The 18818-nt window shown below is 32.6% G+C and overlaps 2 protein-coding genes and 1 long non-coding RNA gene across 5 annotated transcripts in view; 2 read left to right on the forward strand and 1 right to left on the reverse strand.

Annotated features, from left to right (window-relative positions):
* LOC133175683 (protein trachealess-like) overlaps positions 1-3130 on the forward strand; it is a 55234-nt gene extending 52104 nt beyond the window's left edge. For 2 of the 3 annotated variants that reach the window (XM_061310795.1, XM_061310803.1), the window contains exons 9-12: positions 27-133; positions 587-734; positions 1088-1194; positions 1570-3130. In XM_061310795.1, the coding sequence (XP_061166779.1) occupies positions 27-133; positions 587-734; positions 1088-1194; positions 1570-2948 (1741 nt within the window). In that variant the 3' untranslated portion in view covers positions 2949-3130. The remainder of the gene's footprint in view (positions 1-26; positions 134-586; positions 735-1087; positions 1195-1569) is intronic. The other variant, XM_061310810.1, reaches the window with a different exon arrangement.
* Positions 9-4195, reverse strand: LOC133175755 (uncharacterized). Its single transcript, XR_009719316.1, has 3 exons — positions 4138-4195; positions 2871-2973; positions 9-102 (listed from the first exon to the last, which is right to left on the reverse strand). It is a non-coding gene; the product is annotated as an uncharacterized LOC133175755 (long non-coding RNA).
* Positions 4196-6857: 2662 nt separating this feature from the next.
* On the forward strand, positions 6858-15181 carry LOC133202059 (thiosulfate transporter TsuA-like). Its single transcript, XM_061337842.1, has 10 exons — positions 6858-7129; positions 8331-8414; positions 8999-9156; positions 11170-11218; positions 11314-11416; positions 12267-12381; positions 12496-12619; positions 13699-13811; positions 14308-14459; positions 14855-15181. Exons 1-10 carry the CDS (start codon positions 6979-6981, stop codon positions 14964-14966), a joined length of 1161 nt encoding a protein of 386 aa, XP_061193826.1. The 5' UTR covers positions 6858-6978; the 3' UTR covers positions 14967-15181.
* The last annotated feature ends 3637 nt before the right edge of the window (positions 15182-18818 follow it).

The following is an 18818-nucleotide window of genomic DNA, read 5'->3' on the forward strand; positions in this document are numbered from 1 at the left end:
TATTTACCTTATATTTGCAATTTCAGAATTTCTGAATTGAGTGAGTGGTCCTCTGATGATGTCATTGGGAAACCCATCTATGACCTCTGCCACCCAGGTGACCTTCAGAAGATGAGAAGAGCACATAAAGATTGTAAGGAATATGAATTAGATTATTCTGCTAGCATATAATAAAAACAAATCTGCAAAGATAATTATATGAATCATGCATCCTAAATAGAATATTGAAAGCACTTTATGTTTTAAAATGTATAATGTGAATTATTTGCCAGTTAAATTCATTTCCCTTTTATTATTATGAAACTGTGTAATCAGTAATAAGCTGATAAGAGACAATATATACATGTGTAAGTACAGGTATTCAAATGGAAACATTTCTTACTCAGCAAGTGGAGACTTTGAAGGTCTCCTATAGTTAATAATATATATCTCTTTTTAATTCTTATGATATTCATGAGAAGTTTAATGTGCAAACACTTATTCTTGTACGTTATACTATCATCAATTTCTTCAAAGTTTCCACATGATTAGTGTGTCCATGCGTGCATATGCACCCATATCTGATTAAAACATTTTTCTTTTGCAGTAATAACAAAAGGCCAGGTCTTGTCAGATTACATACGACTAATCAATAAGAATGGTGGTTATGTGTGGTCTCAGATGTGTGCTAGTACTCTATATAGCTCCAAAACATCAGACGTCCATACTGTTCTTACCATCATCTACATACTAAGGTAACAATGCTCAAAACACTGGGGGGGGGGGGGGATCATTGTGGCACTTCTCTACAAAATACTTTTCAAAAATACTCAGATTCTAATTATATGATACCCAGAAAAGTGCACACAATTGACATTAACATAAGAGTTCCAAGCAAACAATGGGAATTAAGCTCCCTTTTCATGTATTGACATATGCTGATGCAAAATTCATATTATTCAAAAGTAAAAGAAAAAAAATCTGCATCTTTCATTGGGATGCTCCTGCAAATATTTCTGACTTAATTATTATAATATTCTATCCAAAATCACACATAAAAAATACTGAAGATATCATTGTTAAGATTTTCTTTTGACTGGATTTTCAGTGGGGTGGAGCATGGAAATTGTGTTATGGACATAAGTCAACTTCCCACTTCAGTAAAAACAGAACTGGACCAAACATCTTCAAACAAGGATCCCAATATCACTGGAGGTACTAAAATACAAAACTCTTCAAAGAACAACTATAAGGGAATATGACTGACTCTGTTAACTATAATGATGACAGTCTATTTCTGTTACAGATGAATCATCTATTTTGATGGGGATAAAACTTAAATTTTTTGCTTATCATACTTCTGTTGGTTTGAAAAATTGAGAAAACATCACTGTTGAATGTGTTAAAATTTGATAAAGAAAACAGTAGGGTTTGTTTGTTTGTTTGTTTGTTTTTATAATAAATTACTGAGTTTTCGCTCTTAGCAGAGAACCATTCTTCATTTACATCTAGTTCTTTGTATGCTTTGTAATTATGTAAAAAAAAATAAATAAATAAAAACAACAATATTTTTTTTTTTTAACTTTACAGACCAACTGCAAGACCATGGTGAAAATAAGCATACTACTAGCCCAGGCAGTGACCAAATGGATATGTATCCCCCACCAGAATCACCCGACAATCCTCCACGAAAGAAGAGACCCTCAAGCAATGGTTCAGAAATGGATGACCTTCAAGATTCTCCGAGAATTAACTGTCAGTCTCCCCCAGTTTTTGTCTCCCATGATGATGAAACTTCTCAATCTTCAAATTCGGCATCCCCCTTAAAAATCAACAGTAACAAAGTGTTGTTCAAAAATTCCAGAAGAAAGATGGAAAAACCACGAAAGAGGCACAGAGGGAGTTTAGACAGTGACAATTTGGTTTTTCCTGAGAGTTACGGGCAAGAAATATCAAACAGCAGTGATAGTTTACAGAGACGTTTATCTTGTACAAATTTGCTACAGGACAATAACAATGTTTCTCCACCTGTCAATGGCTACCATTCTCACTCTGAGTCACCAAAATGTTTGGAAGACTACAATGTACCTGCTCCAGAAGATCTATCACTACGATCACTAAATACAAGACAGGACTCCATGACAACAAATACACAGAGAAAAAATTGTTGGCATTCACCTGGTGCTGTTGATCAAAATGGCAATCGTAACATGTCGTCTGTCAAATTCTTGGAGGACGTTATGAATAAACATTTGCCAAATCTGTCTCAACTCACCAACCATGATATTAAGCCATCTTCGGCTATAATGAGTGATATCATAACAAGTAATATTGTCTCAAATTCTCAGAACAGACAGCAGTCTCCAAATCAGTGGGGAGGTTCAGAAACTGAAACACACCCTGCATCTAGTCTCTTACGAACTCTTCATGCAAAACGAGAATCAGTCATTCGAAGCAGCAGTAATACCAGAACTTTTCCTATGGAGAGCTCAGCTATAAACATGCTGACTCCTCCCAGTAATGATGGATATAAGGAACAACTGACTTTGAACATACCTCAGATTTCAGTGAGTGCTAAGGGTTCCGTTCTTCCTTCTTATTCCTCTGCTAGTCACCTGACTGTCTCCACGACAACTGAGAGTTTCAATATGACTCCTCCTTCATCAGTCTCACCCACAGAGAAACTTATCTCCCCTTTTGGAATTGAGGGAAACTTTGACCACGGATCTAGTGCTTGCAGTAGCCTGACCCACGTCACAAGTCCTACCGTGACCTTGAAGTCTCAGACATTTCCCTTTACTGTGTCCTCCACAGGGACGGACTTTAACTGTGTAAAAACAACTGGCTACAATAACATCTCCCCAGCTTACCATACCAATGAGTATCCTCACCTTAGTCATTCACAGAATTCATTCTTGTCCTATGATGTGAGGCCAGACACTTGGTACCCTGTTTCCTTTCAGTCCTAAGCAGAGAGTGTTCATTTGATGATAACTGCAAAAGAGTGTTCAGTATTCAAAAAATATAGCAATATAATGTTTTGAAAAAAATAATTGTTAATTAATGCTTAAATGTTGTTATTGTGTTCATATGTTGGGGTTGTTATGTGTCAAATCACTTGTTAGTTAGTATACACTTCTACATTATAAAAAAAAACTTACATAAATGTATACCAGTCTTTATATGAGTCTTGAAGTCATGTTATTGAGAATTTGGTGTGTTGAATTAGCATTACTGCCAAAACCAAGGGTAAATACTAAAATATGATTTGATATTTTTCATTTTTTTTATATATATATATATATATATATATACACAGTACTTAAATATCAACTGATTCAACTCTCTAAAATACCAAGAAAAAAGTTCCATCTTCAAACATGTACATTTAAAATAACTAAAACAATGTTACAGTCATGTAACTATACAGTCAAACCTCGTTATCTCAAACTCGATGGGACTGAGCAAAAACTTCGAGATATCTGAGGATTCAAGATATCGAGGGTAAGATACTTAAAGAATAAGTGGTAGGGACCCCAAAATCACTTCAACATATCCATGGTATTCCAGATATAATCAGTGTTCGAGATACCAAAGTTCAACTGTATGTTCAAGTTGTTCAATTCATTTTAAAATTTTATCCCACATTCATTATATTTGATATTCATTATGTTCAATTTCAAAATTTTTGGCCAGAATAAGGATTGACATAACAAATTGCAAATTATACCTCATAATAATTGTGTTCAAGGAAATAGCCATTGATCACTGTTTCAGTTTTTCCATCTAGTACAAGGGTCATTCATAAATACATAGAAAATGTCGCTCTTCATCATATTATTTTTAAGAAATTTAAGACTGACACATATCACAGTAGTATTTATTTTGTTGATGTGTGCAGTTTCATTTTATTTTATCAAATGGAACTCAGATTCAAAATGTTTTGTCACCATGGAGCAATCTTATCATCGTACTGGTAACATCAAAGACAAAATGTCCGGACAGTTTGTAAAAAAAAAAAAAAAAACCTCTTCATTTTACACACAGACAGTGGTGCCTTACCCAATTATTGAAATAAGTTTCTTGAATACTTTATACTTAGTTTGCTAACAATTATTAGAGTATCAAGATAAGTCATCAATGTGTTCAGTTTTTTACCATGTAACTGACAGCTTTCACTAGTTCCGCAGCCAGTGAAACGCACATCCCTTTCCATGACGTTACTAATGATTCTGACCAAATTTTTACTGATAATTCATTTCCTTCGAGGTTGTTGATCGTCCCATAGAGAGTCTCTGAAATGTACATAAAAAAAAATTCCTGTGACATTTATATACACACATGTTTGCACAACTAACTTTTGACATATTTTCTGCTTCCTCCAGCTTTTTCTTAGTTTGTTATGGAAATTTCTCAGGTGCAACACAAAATTGTATCACTACTCGCTGCTCTGTGACATCCTGCGATGTCATCTTTTTTTTGTCCTTTTTATTGAGCACTACTTGTCTTCTGCAATTGATTTCTGTTCAAGGAAACAATATACAAAAATTATAACAGAAATCTACGTATTTTTAAATGGCCCTTGTTTTTGTGGATGAAACTGAGATTTTGCCTGCAATAAAATATGTACAAATATTAAAATACATAAGTTACAACAATAAAAAAAATACTGTATGTGTACTTAAAAAAGCGGGCTTCATATTTTAGCGGCTTTGGCGCAGACAATGATGCGCTAATTCATGAATACCGCTAAATAATCATTTACAAATACAATATACAGCATGGACTTGTGTAGCGCTAATTCATAATTACAACAACAACTGCATATCCACTGATTGCGCTAAATTTTGAATATGCCAAATTATGTACATGTACAGTATATATACTATTTATTTTCCCATTTATACTGCTTATCCATACTGTCAGCTTGGTACAGTTTCTGTATGAATTAAAGAATCATGATCTGTGATACTTTAAATTCTATAATGTTTGGTTAAAATGATTTCTCTATAAATTTTGGTAAAGCCTTAATTAAATTGACTAAGGCAAAGTAAGGAATAGGAAACTGCAATAAAACAGGCAACTTTTTTTCAGTTATACAGTATGGCACCTTGCACAATAAGTCACAGACCTAATGTTTAAGCCTTAAAAATACGCATTTCTGGGGTTTTTTCCTGTAAGAAAAAAGTGTCTGGCACAGCCCTTGCCCACTTCAATTTTTGGATATGTTGTGTAAAATCCTTTAAAAATTCACATTTCTTAAAATCCTTGTGGGCGATGCATGTGCTCTATTTCATCTAAGAGAAAATTCCACTGAAAATTGATGTCTTTGCAACTTTGTAATAAATTATCATGGGAAAATATTTACATTTCCAATGTCTTTCTCCGAGATAAAATTACAAATTGTAAAAATACTTTATTTCTACATAAATCTACTGGTTCATCGATAGGCGCGTTTAAAAAAAATCATGTGCGGGGCGGGACAAATAGAGACAGAAGCGGGGCTATTACCACGGGAATTTGCAGAATCAGGAGCATGTAAATATAAGGAATAACTGTCAAATTTTTTGGATTCATGACAATGATCAATCGAGTGGCTTGCGTGATAATTTTATGCATAAACGCCTTCGGCGTTTATGCAAATTATCACGCAAGCCACTCGATTGATCACATCATGAATCCAAAAAATAAGACAGTTATCCCTTAAATTAATGCACAAGTTCAAGACATCAAATTTAGTACTTAGGAGGTCACATGAGAAAAACGATTTGTAAGTTCTTACTGCATGGAATTTTGAGGACTCAGAAAGCACGAGTTTTAATTTCTTACTTCACTTTCATATTTTAGAAAAATACAGGGCCAGATTAGTATTGAAACTGTACTCTGTTCTTTGTGACTGTGCTTTCTGAAAATATGTTAATATTATTATATTCACTAGTCAAATTACAATCATGGATGTCCTCATGCAAGTCCATTGAAAATTTCTATTGATCATGTTGATGAAGGAAACAACTCTATTTTCTCGTGGTACTTTCAAGAATATTTACCATAATGTAACCCTTTTTTTCATATTATAAAATCATGCGATTTTTTTTTTTCATTTTTATCTCAGGGTATTCCTCCACCCATCCCCCTCCTCCAAGGGTGGGGATACCTGTTCTTCCACATATAAACCCATCACCTGGAGTTTCAGCCCTCAGGTGAAGTCTCCAACATCGCATTACCCTAAACATGAACAACAAGGAATGTATGCCACTGCTAATTTCCCGGTACTGCAAATTTATGTAGGCCTACTTTTTTCCATGGGGTCATAATTCTGCAGAATCATTATTCTATATATTCAATCCGAGAGAAGAAGACCTTAAATGCAAGATTGACAATTTCAAAAAAGAATACATATAATAGACATTTATCATACTATGATTCATAAGAAAGAAAAAAAACCTTCGTTTTTATTAATTAATTGTCAATCACTTAAAACTATGTTTTGCAAATTAATTGGCAAAAGACTATGAAATGAATTACTGCTGAAAAATGCTGAGGCTACAAGAAGTATGAATTTATGGTCACTAATGAGAAAAAAAAAACCTCACATTTTCTGTGCTACAGTCAGACAGTTGTGCTGTCAGTTACTGTGTGTGAATCAGGAGCAGACTGCTGCATGCAATGTCTTTAAGTCCTACATTAAAATGACCAAAAAAACTTCTTCAAGTAAAGTAAATGATTCTGATTGAGATTTTTTTTTAAATATGAATAATTATGAATAATTATACAACTTAACTGATAAAATTCATATTTACATTCATCTCTTACTCTATCTTCTGCTTCTAGGATGCCGGTATTGGTTTTGTGTTTTATAATTTGTGTTTACGTTCCGTTGAAACGCATGGGTCCACAACTGGCACAAGCAGCAATGATTTAGCATAATTTGCTACAATCCCTTTCCATTGATATATAGTTTTTAAATGAGAAAATGAAGTAATTATTGCAAATCTTTAAATGGCGTCCCGGCGAAAAGCAGATTTACTGGAGTCGGAAGATATATCAAGTGATGGCATTGGCCGTCGATCTACCACAAGACATATGGTGTCACTGGCTGTGTCCTCCGCCTGCGGCTTTGTGTTTGGATTTGCTATTGAAAAGGGGAAAGGTAAAATAAAGGAGGATACAGTAATTATTGTTATGGTTGCTCTTTATTGCACGAATTTTAATGCCCTGAAATGAACCAAGTCAAACCGAAAGTGAAAGTACATTTAGACACAAACATATAAACATACCTTCATAAAAACTTTATCACTCAGTGTTAAGAATACTTGTCACTATGCTTTGATTTGCGTAGTGTATGGAAGTTCCTTCAATAATACACAGCATATTAAAACTGTTCACAAAAACCTACATGTACATGCAGTTATGTGTTTTATGCACCTGGGCTTATGTAATCAGATATTCAATGTGACTGCAATTTAAAAAAAAAAAATCCATATACAAACAAAGAAAAAACCCTGAGCTAATGAGTAGGCAGAATTTGGGTAAATAAAACAAAAAAATTGAAGCAAGGAGAGTTTCAAGATGGTGGTCAGACGGGTTCAATCACCGATCAGTAGAGCACCTGACTGGAGATTCAGGGGGCCTTGGTTCAAATCCCAGTCAGGTCTGTTGCATTTTTCTCCTTTCTCATTACATTTAGAACAGTTTAAAACATGGTACTGTTACACCCAACATGTTAATGAATTCATGCATGCTTACAGTAATTTTCTCCTGTAGTTTTAAGATATATATTGAACCTTATGGATATAGCAATTTGCATTTATAATGAATAAAATTTGTTCTTTTATAAGGATGTTTTACTATTTTTTTTTATTTTTTAAATATCTATGGTTTGCACCCTAACAAGCTCATGTGTCATATGACTTTCTGAATTAATCATTCCCAAGTCCAAGTCCAATCAATAGAATTTTATGAAGAATTTTTAGAAATACTAGTAACTCTTTTGAAGTTTGCTCTGCAATTTCATATCATGGGGTGTACATTTCAAGTAAATGAGTATTTAATTTATTTTTTTAGTCAGACAAAACTTTCATCAGGTTTTGGATTTGGAGGAAAAAAAGTTTACAGCTAGAGATCATAGATGGAAAAAATAAAATTTCCTATAGGCTTATATATTTATTTATCTTTGATCTGTGGAGAATTTCATAATTTGTTATGTTTTAACATGTAAAAACAAGTATTATGTAAACAAATTGTTCATTCTAAAAAAACAATTACTGGTTGTTTTGTGTCCTTACCCTAAAAATATTTATTTTTGATGTATGATTGAAACAACAAGTCAATAACATTCTTTATTTTTTCAGTTCATGAACCCTTTGTTGTTAAAAATCAGATGTTGTTGTCTCAGTTTGTGATGATGAAAATGTTCCTTTCTGGAGTCATCTCAGGTAAAACTAGGATAAAACATGCTGTGGAATCATTAGATTTCGTGGTGGTTCAATTTTTCGTGGAATTAATGGGTACCTCTCATCCAGGAATTAACATTCTCCATGAATTTATTTATTAGGGTTACAAAGTTGTATTTTCTTTTGTAGTTTTAAAAGAATACACAAAATTATGTTCTCATGAACCAGTAAAATTTAAGCAATCCATGAAAATTTGCCCCCACAAATTTTACTGAATTCACAGTAAAAACAATACTTTCTAGCTCTTTTTTAATGTCTGAAAGTTAATAATGTGATAATTGACTTGATTGCCTGCTGAATTGTGGACAAATCTTACTTTTTTCAGTGATTTCTCTCTAAAACAGTTAATTTGGGCAAAATTTTACATATTCTGAAAGAATTTTTCCTTTAATTTTTCATTAATTATCCATCTATGATGGATATGATACCAGATATTTGAAATCTGTAGATAGTTTTTTTATTTTTCAACTTAAAAAAATTGATTTTATTATGTGTGCAAAACTCTTCTTTGCCTTTTGAGAGCTTGAAATAATAAAGTTTATTTTTACCTTTGTTTTTTAACATAGGAATGTTTGTGCTATCTGTCATGTCCATGCTGCCATTCACTAGACACCAGTATCTCTGTGCCAAGTCTGCTTTTGTCAGAGGCCTCAAAGGCAAGGGGTTCCAGGCTGTTTGCCTTGGGGGAGCCTTGTTAGGCTCAGGCATGGCTATTGCTGGAAGTGTAAGAATATTTGTACAAATTGAAACTATACATTGTATTTGTTTAAATCGGGGCTAAATTGACCCTTTTCTGTACAAAGTCCTGTTCCCTTTCAATCAGGAATTTTTTTTGAGATACCGAAGTTCAACTGTATTTATAATGACTTATATTATGTTTTACTGACAGTAGAATAAAGAATTAGATTGTAGGCTTATTCCCATCCTTATGAATCATTATAATCCCCAGAATTCAATTTCTTTAATACAAGATAGCAAAGGTTAAACTTTCTCAAATGATGTTGGTACCCAAAGTAAGGTCTTGTCTCGAGGAATATACCTGTGAAATATGAAAACCCTAGCAGCAACCATTGAATAGATATGGAAAAGGTTAAAGTTTTTCAAAATTAATTCAAACATCAAGGTCAAATGGTCAAAATTAATGGTGCCTAAGGAAAGGCCTTCTCACATGAAATATACAGGTGAAATATGAAAGCTGAAGCACCAATCGTTCAAAAGTTATGACCAAGGTTAAAGTGTTTCAAAAGTAGGTCAAACTCCAAGGTCAAGGTCAATGGATTACAATTGTAGGTATCCAAAGGAAGGTCTTGTCACAAGGAAAAATATCCTAAATATGAAAGCCCTAGCAACAACTTTCAAAAAGTGTGCCCAAGGTTAAAGTTTTTGAAAAGTAGGTCAAAGTCCAAGGTCAAGGTCAAAGGGTCCAAGTTGTTGGAATCCAAAGGATGGTCTTGTCACAAGGATTACATATGTGAAGTATGAAAGCCCTAGCACCAGCCGTTCAAAAGTTATGGCCTATGTTAACGTTTTACAAAAGTAGGTCAAACTCCAAGGTCAAGGTCAAAGGGTCCAAGTTGTTGGAATCCAAAGGATGGTCTTGTCACAAGGATTACATATGGGAAGTATGAAAGCCCTAGCACCAGCCGTTCAAAAGTTATGGCCTATGTTAACGTTTTACAAAAGTAGGTCAAACTCCAAGGTCAAGGTCAAAGGGTCAAAGTTGTTGGTATCCAAAGGAAGGCCTTGTCACAAGGATTACATATGCTAAGTATGAAAGCCTTAACACTAACCTTTCAAAAGTTATGGCCAATGTTAAAGTTTTTCAAAAGTAGGTCAAACTCCAAGGTCAAAAGGTCAAATATGGTGGTACCTAAAGAAAAGTCTTGTCACAAGGAATACACATGTGAAGTATGAAAGCCCTAGCACCAATCGTTCAAAAGTTATGGCCAAGGTTAAAGTTGGGAAAATTTTGCAAAACTTGGTCAAACTCCAAGGTCAAGGTCAGAAGGTAAAATATGGTGGTACCCAAAGAAAGGTCTTGTCACAGGGAATACACATGTGAAATATGAAAGCCATAGCTCCAACCAATCAAAAGTCATGGGCAATGTTAAAGTTTTTGCAGATAAACAGACAAACAGATGGACAGACAGGGCAAAAACTATATACCCCCGAATCTTCGATATGGGGACATAATAAAAAGTTAGTAATGCAAAGTTCAGTCTGTTTGTCATTTGGGAATTTTAAGCTTAATTTTGGGAAAAAAGAGTCAATTTTCAAATGGGATAGGGTATCTTTACCAGACCTGGATAAAAGGGTTATTAAGCCCATTTAATGTATATGGGGAAAATTCAACCTTTTCATGGAAACTGTTTTTGTGTTGTTCAATTGTTTAGTTTTTTCTGCTTTAAACTTTCCCTAATTAATGAAATTTAAGTTCTCTAGATACATGTATTCATGTAACACTCATTTAAGGATAAAAGTAAACAGCTCAGAATAAAACTCAGTATACAGTTATAGCTCTTACAAAGATTTAGCAGGAAAGGTATCCATATTATACCAATATATATGATGCAAATTTGATTTATTGGTGTTTATCCATGGAGAAGTGTTTTACACAATTGCATTTAATTGATAAACACAGTTTTGGACAATGCAAAACTAGAAATTGAGTTCATTAACAGTAAGAATTGGTTACATGAAGTACATTTTAAAAAAGGATTCTTGTTCATTTGTTTAGTGTCCAGGAGTAGTCCTTGCTCAAGTTGGATCAGGAACTCAGAACTCAAGTAAGCTATAGTTCTTTGGTGAAGTTATATTGAGCTTCTGTTATGTACATGTGTTTCATTTTCCTTTAACAGTAACTGAGTTCATTTCTTTTCAGTATACACTCTATTGGGAGCTTTATTTGGTACACTGCTGTATGGGATATTAGAGCCAGTGGTTACAGATCTGACAAAACCTGAACAAGCAATAAGATACCAATTGTAAGTAGATAGACATAAGATATCAATTGTAAGTGGATGGCAATAAGATACCAACAGAAAGTGAATAGCAATAAGATACCAATTTTAAGTGGATAGCAATAAGATACCAATTGTAAGTGGATAGACATAAATACCAATTGTAAGTGGATAGCAATATGATACCAATTGTAAGTGGATAGCAATAAGATACCAATTGTAAGTGGATAGCAATGAGATACCAGAAATAAGATACCAATTGTATGTGGATAGACATAAGATACCAATTTTGAGTGGATAGACATAAGATACCAATTGTGAGTGGATAGCAATGAGATACCAATTGTAAGTGGATAGAAATAAGTTACCAATTAAAAGTGGATAGCAATAAGATATCATTTGTAAGTGGATAGATATAAGATATCAATTGTAAGTGAATGGCAATAAAATACCAATTGTAAATGGATGACATAATGTACCAATTGTAAGTGGATAGACATAAGATACCAATTGTAAGTGAATGGCAATAAGATACCAATTGTAAGTGGATGACATAATGTACCAGTTGTAAGTGAACAGCAGTAAGATATCAATCGTGAGTAGATCAGTAGCAATAAAATACCAATTTTGAGTGGATAGCAATAAGATAACAATTGACTTTGCTATTCCTAAAAGTTATCTCCCTTTAATTTTCATTTCATGCTTGCCACAAATACATATTTTTTTCACCAAGTACAAGAAATTAATTATTAGATAATAATTAAATTGATATCAAAATTACCAATATAACAAAGTCATTTCAACTGTCTTTTTGCAATATCTCTTTAACTGTGTTTTTTTTCTGTATTCAATTTGACTTCTTTTGTGATTACAGTTTGTACAATGTTTATGGATCTCCATTCTTTGTGATGGCCTTGCCTACTGCAGCAATACTCTCATTGGTTATTTTTACCTTGGAGCTTGCTTATCCATGGGAAGAGGAAATTAGTGTAAAAAAAAATATACAATTCATTGATTATACTTGATATTTAAGCCATTTATATAAAAAAAAAAAACAAAGAGTTTTATTTTTCCATTTGACAAAATTTCATTTTCAATGGTAGATTACAGATTCAGTCTATGAATCAAGCAGCTGGATTACCTCCCCTGCATGGCCTCCATTTTTGTCTGGTGTTGTTGTTGGGACCCTACAAATTCCTCTAGTTTTGTTTGTGGGTGACACTTTAGGTATGTTTGTTACTGTTCTTAAGAAGCTTGAGACTAAGTATTTCAAAAATGATATTAATAGCATGTTGCACATTAAATTAGTAAAGGTATTTGGGAGTCTGTCGAGTGCAATGCATGACATATTATGCTGTGTATTCACACCTGGATATGTTTTAACATCTCAAAAGTGTGGGATTTAACAACAGTCGTCATGGTTCCTTTTGGTTCCTGGTGGAACATAGGGCCTCTTTAACAACAATAAATCAACATATTAAGTAGTCTCCTTCAATTAAAAGTGATGTGTACATCATATTGCTGTTTGTTTGCAACACCAGAAAGTTCAAAACTCTTGAAAAAGAGACCAGTTGAACTTCAGCATCTTGAATATCGATATTTTGATATACATGTACCTTTATCAGCATCTCTGATACTCTTCATAGTATGGGCAGTATTGAACCAAACTTGTCAGAATACCATGGATATATATCAAAGTAAGTTTGAAGTTTCCACAACTTTTTCTTTATTTACATTATAAACCTCAATATCTAAATCCTCAAATATCTCTATTTTTTTTCTTTGCCCCATAGTTTGGGAAAACAAGGTTTGACTGTATAAACATTTTGTACTACCAGCTAGTAAAACAAAATGCTAAGAACAAAATAGCATGAAAACAAAGACATTCAAACCTCATTATCTCAAAATCGTTAAGACTGAGAAAAAGATATCTAAGGGTTCAAACAGGATATTGAGGTCAAAATACATAAAGTAGTCAGGATTTCCAATTCACTTTGATGTATTCATGGTATTTAAGATAACCACCTTCAAAATACAGAAGTTCAACTCTAGAAAGATTTTTTGGTATATTAGGGCTTTCATAAGGGAGGCAATTTACCCTCTTTCAATGATCAGAAATTGCTTCTTCAAATTTCATAATTGGCAAATTAACTATTGGAAATAATTCTAAAACAGCCTCTTCAAATGGATTAATTCTTCCTTCACTGCAAAATTACTGAAAGCTCTGGTATAATATTCTCTTCAGTTTTGTTATAATTCAATAGTAGTAATTTTTTTAAAATACATTTTATCCCTCGATCCTCTAGGTGCCAGCAGTAGTTTCTGTACTATCACCTCCCAAGTTTTCCTTCACAAGTCTTCGAAAAGATTGTCACCATATCTCCTAAAATTCCAAACAGGCTTTCCAAACTGGTGGCAGGTATTTATCCAGAACAAATTATAACAAATTACAGTGAAAGTCTGCTTTTAATGAAGTTATTTCTTTCTTTCTTTCTTTCTTTTTTTTGCAAAATACATTGTATGTGTACTACAAACCAGTAAATAACAAAGGTCTGTACGAAAAAATCACCCAATTTTTAATCACTTTTTTTTGAGAGATAGATGTTTGGTATGAATAAGCTACACAAAATTTGGACAAATTCTGAATATTATTGTATGTAATTGTTACTAATAAGAATACATGCAAGAATGAAATTTGAAAGCAGACCATTGTGCTTAATTACCTGGTACGCTAAAATAAAGTTTTCACAAATAAGTGATTTACAGTACATGTACAAAAAGGTAATTTTAATTGTCATATAAAAGAGGTATGAAAAGTTCTCAGTAATGTAAGAGCAGACTTCTGTAAATAATCAAAATAATTCAACTGCTTACTTTTTTCAACAATCCATGCTTCGATCCTTATCTATCCACAGGTAACTTTCATGTTAGGCTCTATATTTGGGGCTTTCTCGTCATCCATACTCTCAGGCAGCTATGGGACAGTTGTTGGGGGTTCTGTCATCCAGTCATTTGTGGGAGGAGCCGTGATTCTCTTTGGGGCACGTTTAGCAGGAGGATGCACTAGGTGGGTTATTTATCAGTACATAGAGAGAAAAAAATTTTGTAATGTAATTAACCAATTGTATACATTTTGTTACATATTGTTGTATGTGAATAACAATTAATAGTATACAGTTTTTTTTGTTTTTTGTTTTGCCTTATCACAATTTTTAAAATTGCCCAGACACAGCATTGTCAAAAGTGAAATAACTCTGTCTCTGTTGAATCACCCACTGGCCACAAGGGCAAACAGGAGTGAAAATGGGGGCAAAATTTTTTCTGTATTACATTATTTGATGCTTAATTGATCCATTTTGCATGTAAATTAGAGAATAGTTTTGTATAAAGGATCATGTATTTATTTTTTACAGAGAAATATTATTGAAATTCTTCGTATTTTGATATTTCGTTTGTTTACAGTGGACATGGGCTGTCTGGAATGGGTTTATTAAATATGCTTTCTATCAGTACGATGACGGCCATGTTTGTGGGAGGAGCACTCACTGCCCGGATACTGCAGTGGATTGGTTAGAAAGAATGAACCAAAATGTTGACAGGCATTTGACATTAACCTGCTATCTACCAGTACTATGGCAGCCGTGTTTATTGGAGGACTACTCCTCTGCTCAGATCCTGCATTGGATTGGTTAAAAAGAACAAGCCAAATAAATTTTTATGTTGTTGACAGATGTTTAACATTTATTTATACTGTTGTGGTTTTTTTTTCATTATTATTCAATTGTTTATCATTAATATTACTTTACATATACATTTGTATTAAAAATTAAATATAAATAGAAAAAAAATGTGTTTGTACATGCTATCATCATTGAGAATTATGCAATTGAACTACAATACTAAGAGCATTGAGAGGCAGGGAAATGCACTAGACAGTAACGCAGGTATCCTATGTAATTTGGTTTTTTCCCCTATGCCAGCTATATGAAAGAGTACTGTGCACAGGGAAATTTTTGCCCCCATTTTATTTTTCGTCTTGCTCACAGGTGGGCAGATTGAAAACGAGGCAAATTCAATGAACACAGTATAATTTTTTAAACAGAACTTTGACTGGATGAATTTAAAATGGGGCAAAATTATTTGCAAATGTGAAGAGGTGAATATAACACATGGCGAAAATAAGGTAAACCCTGTATACAGTATTCTCCCTTGATCTCAAAAGTGGTATGATCAGTACATGAACTTAATAGCTATGTACTTGCTTTACAATTACATTTAGGGCTCATAGGAAGCAATTTCAGTTTGGGGGACCCATATTTTTAGTTTAGATGGGCACTTCCAAGGAAAAATTTTTTGACAAGTCAAAAAAAGGTAATCAGATGTAATAATTGGGAGCACATACACATGTACATAAAGTAGCTTTTTTCCTACAGTAAACAACATAAATGTGCAAAATTATTGGGGAAACCCACCCCCTTCTATTCCTTTGGTCATGCATTTGCAAGAATTTTAATAGGATTCCCTTTTTAAATCAGCAGCTAATCGTGGTAATTTAAAGCACTTGTAGGTTTAAGATAAAAATTTTATAAAGAAACAAGTGCCAGTGTCAACCCTAAGAGATGTGATGCTATCGTTTATTTTTCTTCTTTACGTGTGACTTCATTAAGAGCATGTTTTCACTTAAGCATTCAAATTTTCTTTAAAATAATGAAAATAAAAAAGAATATAATTCTGTGTATATGACTAACCTATTTGTTTTTTTTCCTGAATATACTGTATACAGAGAAAAATTATTGACCTTTTTTCCATTAATATATTTGATATTTGTATATTCATATTATCACTTTTATAAATTGAAAAATTAGAAGATTTCAGTTTTTGCTGAACTTCACAGACACCATAATAGATATTTTTCTGAATGCCTAAATCTTTGGATTACCACATTTACAAAGTTAATTTCAAGGTAAGTAACAAACAATAGGAAGGATTTAGACAGGAAGCTTATATACATTTAGAAAACTTTTATCTTTTTGTCTATATATTCAACTGCTGTATATAAACTAATTTTGTATGATTGCAGCATATAAAGACAGGAAAAATATATTTCTTTATATTGACTCTGATTTATAAATGTGATTGTTATATTTTTTTTAAGGTTTAATTAATCTCCAATTTAACTAATTGAATTGGAGGCCTCTTTTCTTTTCTTTATGCATTTTTATTTTTTTTTTCCCTATGTTGATTTTTTTTTTGACTTGTTTAAAACTTGTAGCTTGTAAAATATTCATGGATAAAGAGAGCTAACTTTATTTTCTAAAATAAATATTTACCGGTAGTAGACACTGGTTCCCTTTATGGTTATATATTTACATTTCCAATGTCTTTGTTCGAGATAAAATTACAAATTGTAAAAATACTTTATTTCTACATAAATCTACTGGTTCATCGATAGGCGCGGTTAAAAAAAATCACGTGCGGGGCGGGACAAATAGAGACAGAAGCGGGGCTATTAGCACGGGAATTTGCAGAATCAGGAGCATGTAAATATAAGGAATAACTGTCAGATTTTTTGGATTCATGACGATGATCAATCGATTGGCTTGCGTGATAATTTTATGCATAAACGCCTTCGGCGTTTATGCAAATTATCACACAAGCCACTCGATTGATCACATCATGAATCCAAAAAATTAGACAGTTATTCCTTAAATAAATCACCATGACATCCATCTGTGAACACTACTTAAATAAAAGAACCCTACAAAAACAAGGGGGACAGCTTGAAGGAATGCATGGGGAAACTTGCAATTTCACACCACTGTTTTTTGCCTTATTGGTTTACAGAAAGGATTGGAATTTTCTTAAAAACATCTATGTTGACAATGACTGATCCCCCCCATCTCAAAGTCTTGAATATATGATTTGCATACTTTGAATATGTACAGTCTTGGTATTTTTTATCTTCACCATGTCATGAAATTATGAACACGCTTAAAATAAGTAGACTTGCCTATGTTGAGAGAAGTTTGATCAGAAAAGCTCATTTCTTTGACCAAAAACCAAGAAGGAGGAAATTATATAGGTATATATTTATTTATATACTAACTCTTTCTAAATAGTTATACTAAAGAAAGTATGGTACATGCAAGCATAAATGATTCATCATTAAAACTGATCTATAAATAGCAGTAAAATTTTTAAAATACACATTAACTTTCACTCTGTTTTTTATATCATACTGTCATAATTCAATTCTGTATATCTATTGTGTTTCGTGACAGGATTGCAAACAAAAGATTTTTTGTGTAAAGTTATTTTTTAAAATTCCATGTTCAGTTGTACAGGACATATTTACATGCAAATGCATGTAAATTCTTGTCAACCTACATGTAAATAAAGAAAATAACTCTGAAATCTTTAAAACCTGAAGAAAAACATATTTTGCCAAAATCCCCTAAGAGCATCAAACACCAGAGTTTTTAATAACTTGGCGTTTTGTAAAATCAAAGTATGCTGTACAACTTTGACATTTCTCATTGTTTTAACGTTCATAGTTTCTATACAATATTCTCCAAGTCTCATTCAATTTCTACTATGTTAGATAAAAATGGATGTTTCATATTTAGCATTTTCTCTCCTCTGAAATTAACTTTAAATAATGATTTAATAATTTCCTTTCATAATTTTACTTGTTTTCACCAAAAATACACATCTTTTTCACCATTACAACATCAACTAAAATATTAAGACAAAAATTAAAAAAAAAAAAACAACTCATATGTATAAATGAAAATTTAACAAAATTACACATGTTTAGTACATGTATACTTAAGAAGTCGGACTCTTAACGATTTTCTGATAAATATGAAAATAAATAGCAATGCTCTAATTATAGAATCTGCAGAATTCCAACAATAAAGAATACAGAGGTTCTTTTCTTGTGGGAAATTGTTGAGCTACCTAACAACCTCTTGAGTCAGAAAAAAATACAGATTGAACATATTTGAACAATTTATTTTTGTGTGGAGGTGTGTCCCTTAACCACAGTTTGTATTGAAAAATTTACCTACATTTAATATAAATGTAGATTTTGTGTAAAATGTAAATTTGTCTGTGTATGTGCATCCAATTTGGGAATTTATAGTTACAAATTTGAAGAAGAAAAAATGCCTCTTAAAATTGCACCAATTCTTGGCGTAATTTACAACAGGCTGGAGAAAAAAATTAGAAAATGTTATGTACATGTACATTGTACTTGTAAATGTCCAATATATGACTGTGTATAACCACTAAGCATTAAATGCTTGATGATTTCAAACTAATTCTGTCATGATGTCCAGATAAATAATGCTGCCATTGAGATCTTCAGTTTAAAAAAAAAAAAACCCATAAAATCATAAAACGAAAGTCAACCAAAAATGATTCC

The sequence above is a fragment of the Saccostrea echinata genome, unplaced genomic scaffold (assembly GCF_033153115.1).
Source record: "Saccostrea echinata isolate AGI-Se365-2 ecotype Australia unplaced genomic scaffold, CSIRO_AGI_Sech_v1 ptg000002l, whole genome shotgun sequence".
Taxonomy (NCBI): domain Eukaryota; kingdom Metazoa; phylum Mollusca; class Bivalvia; order Ostreida; family Ostreidae; genus Saccostrea; species Saccostrea echinata.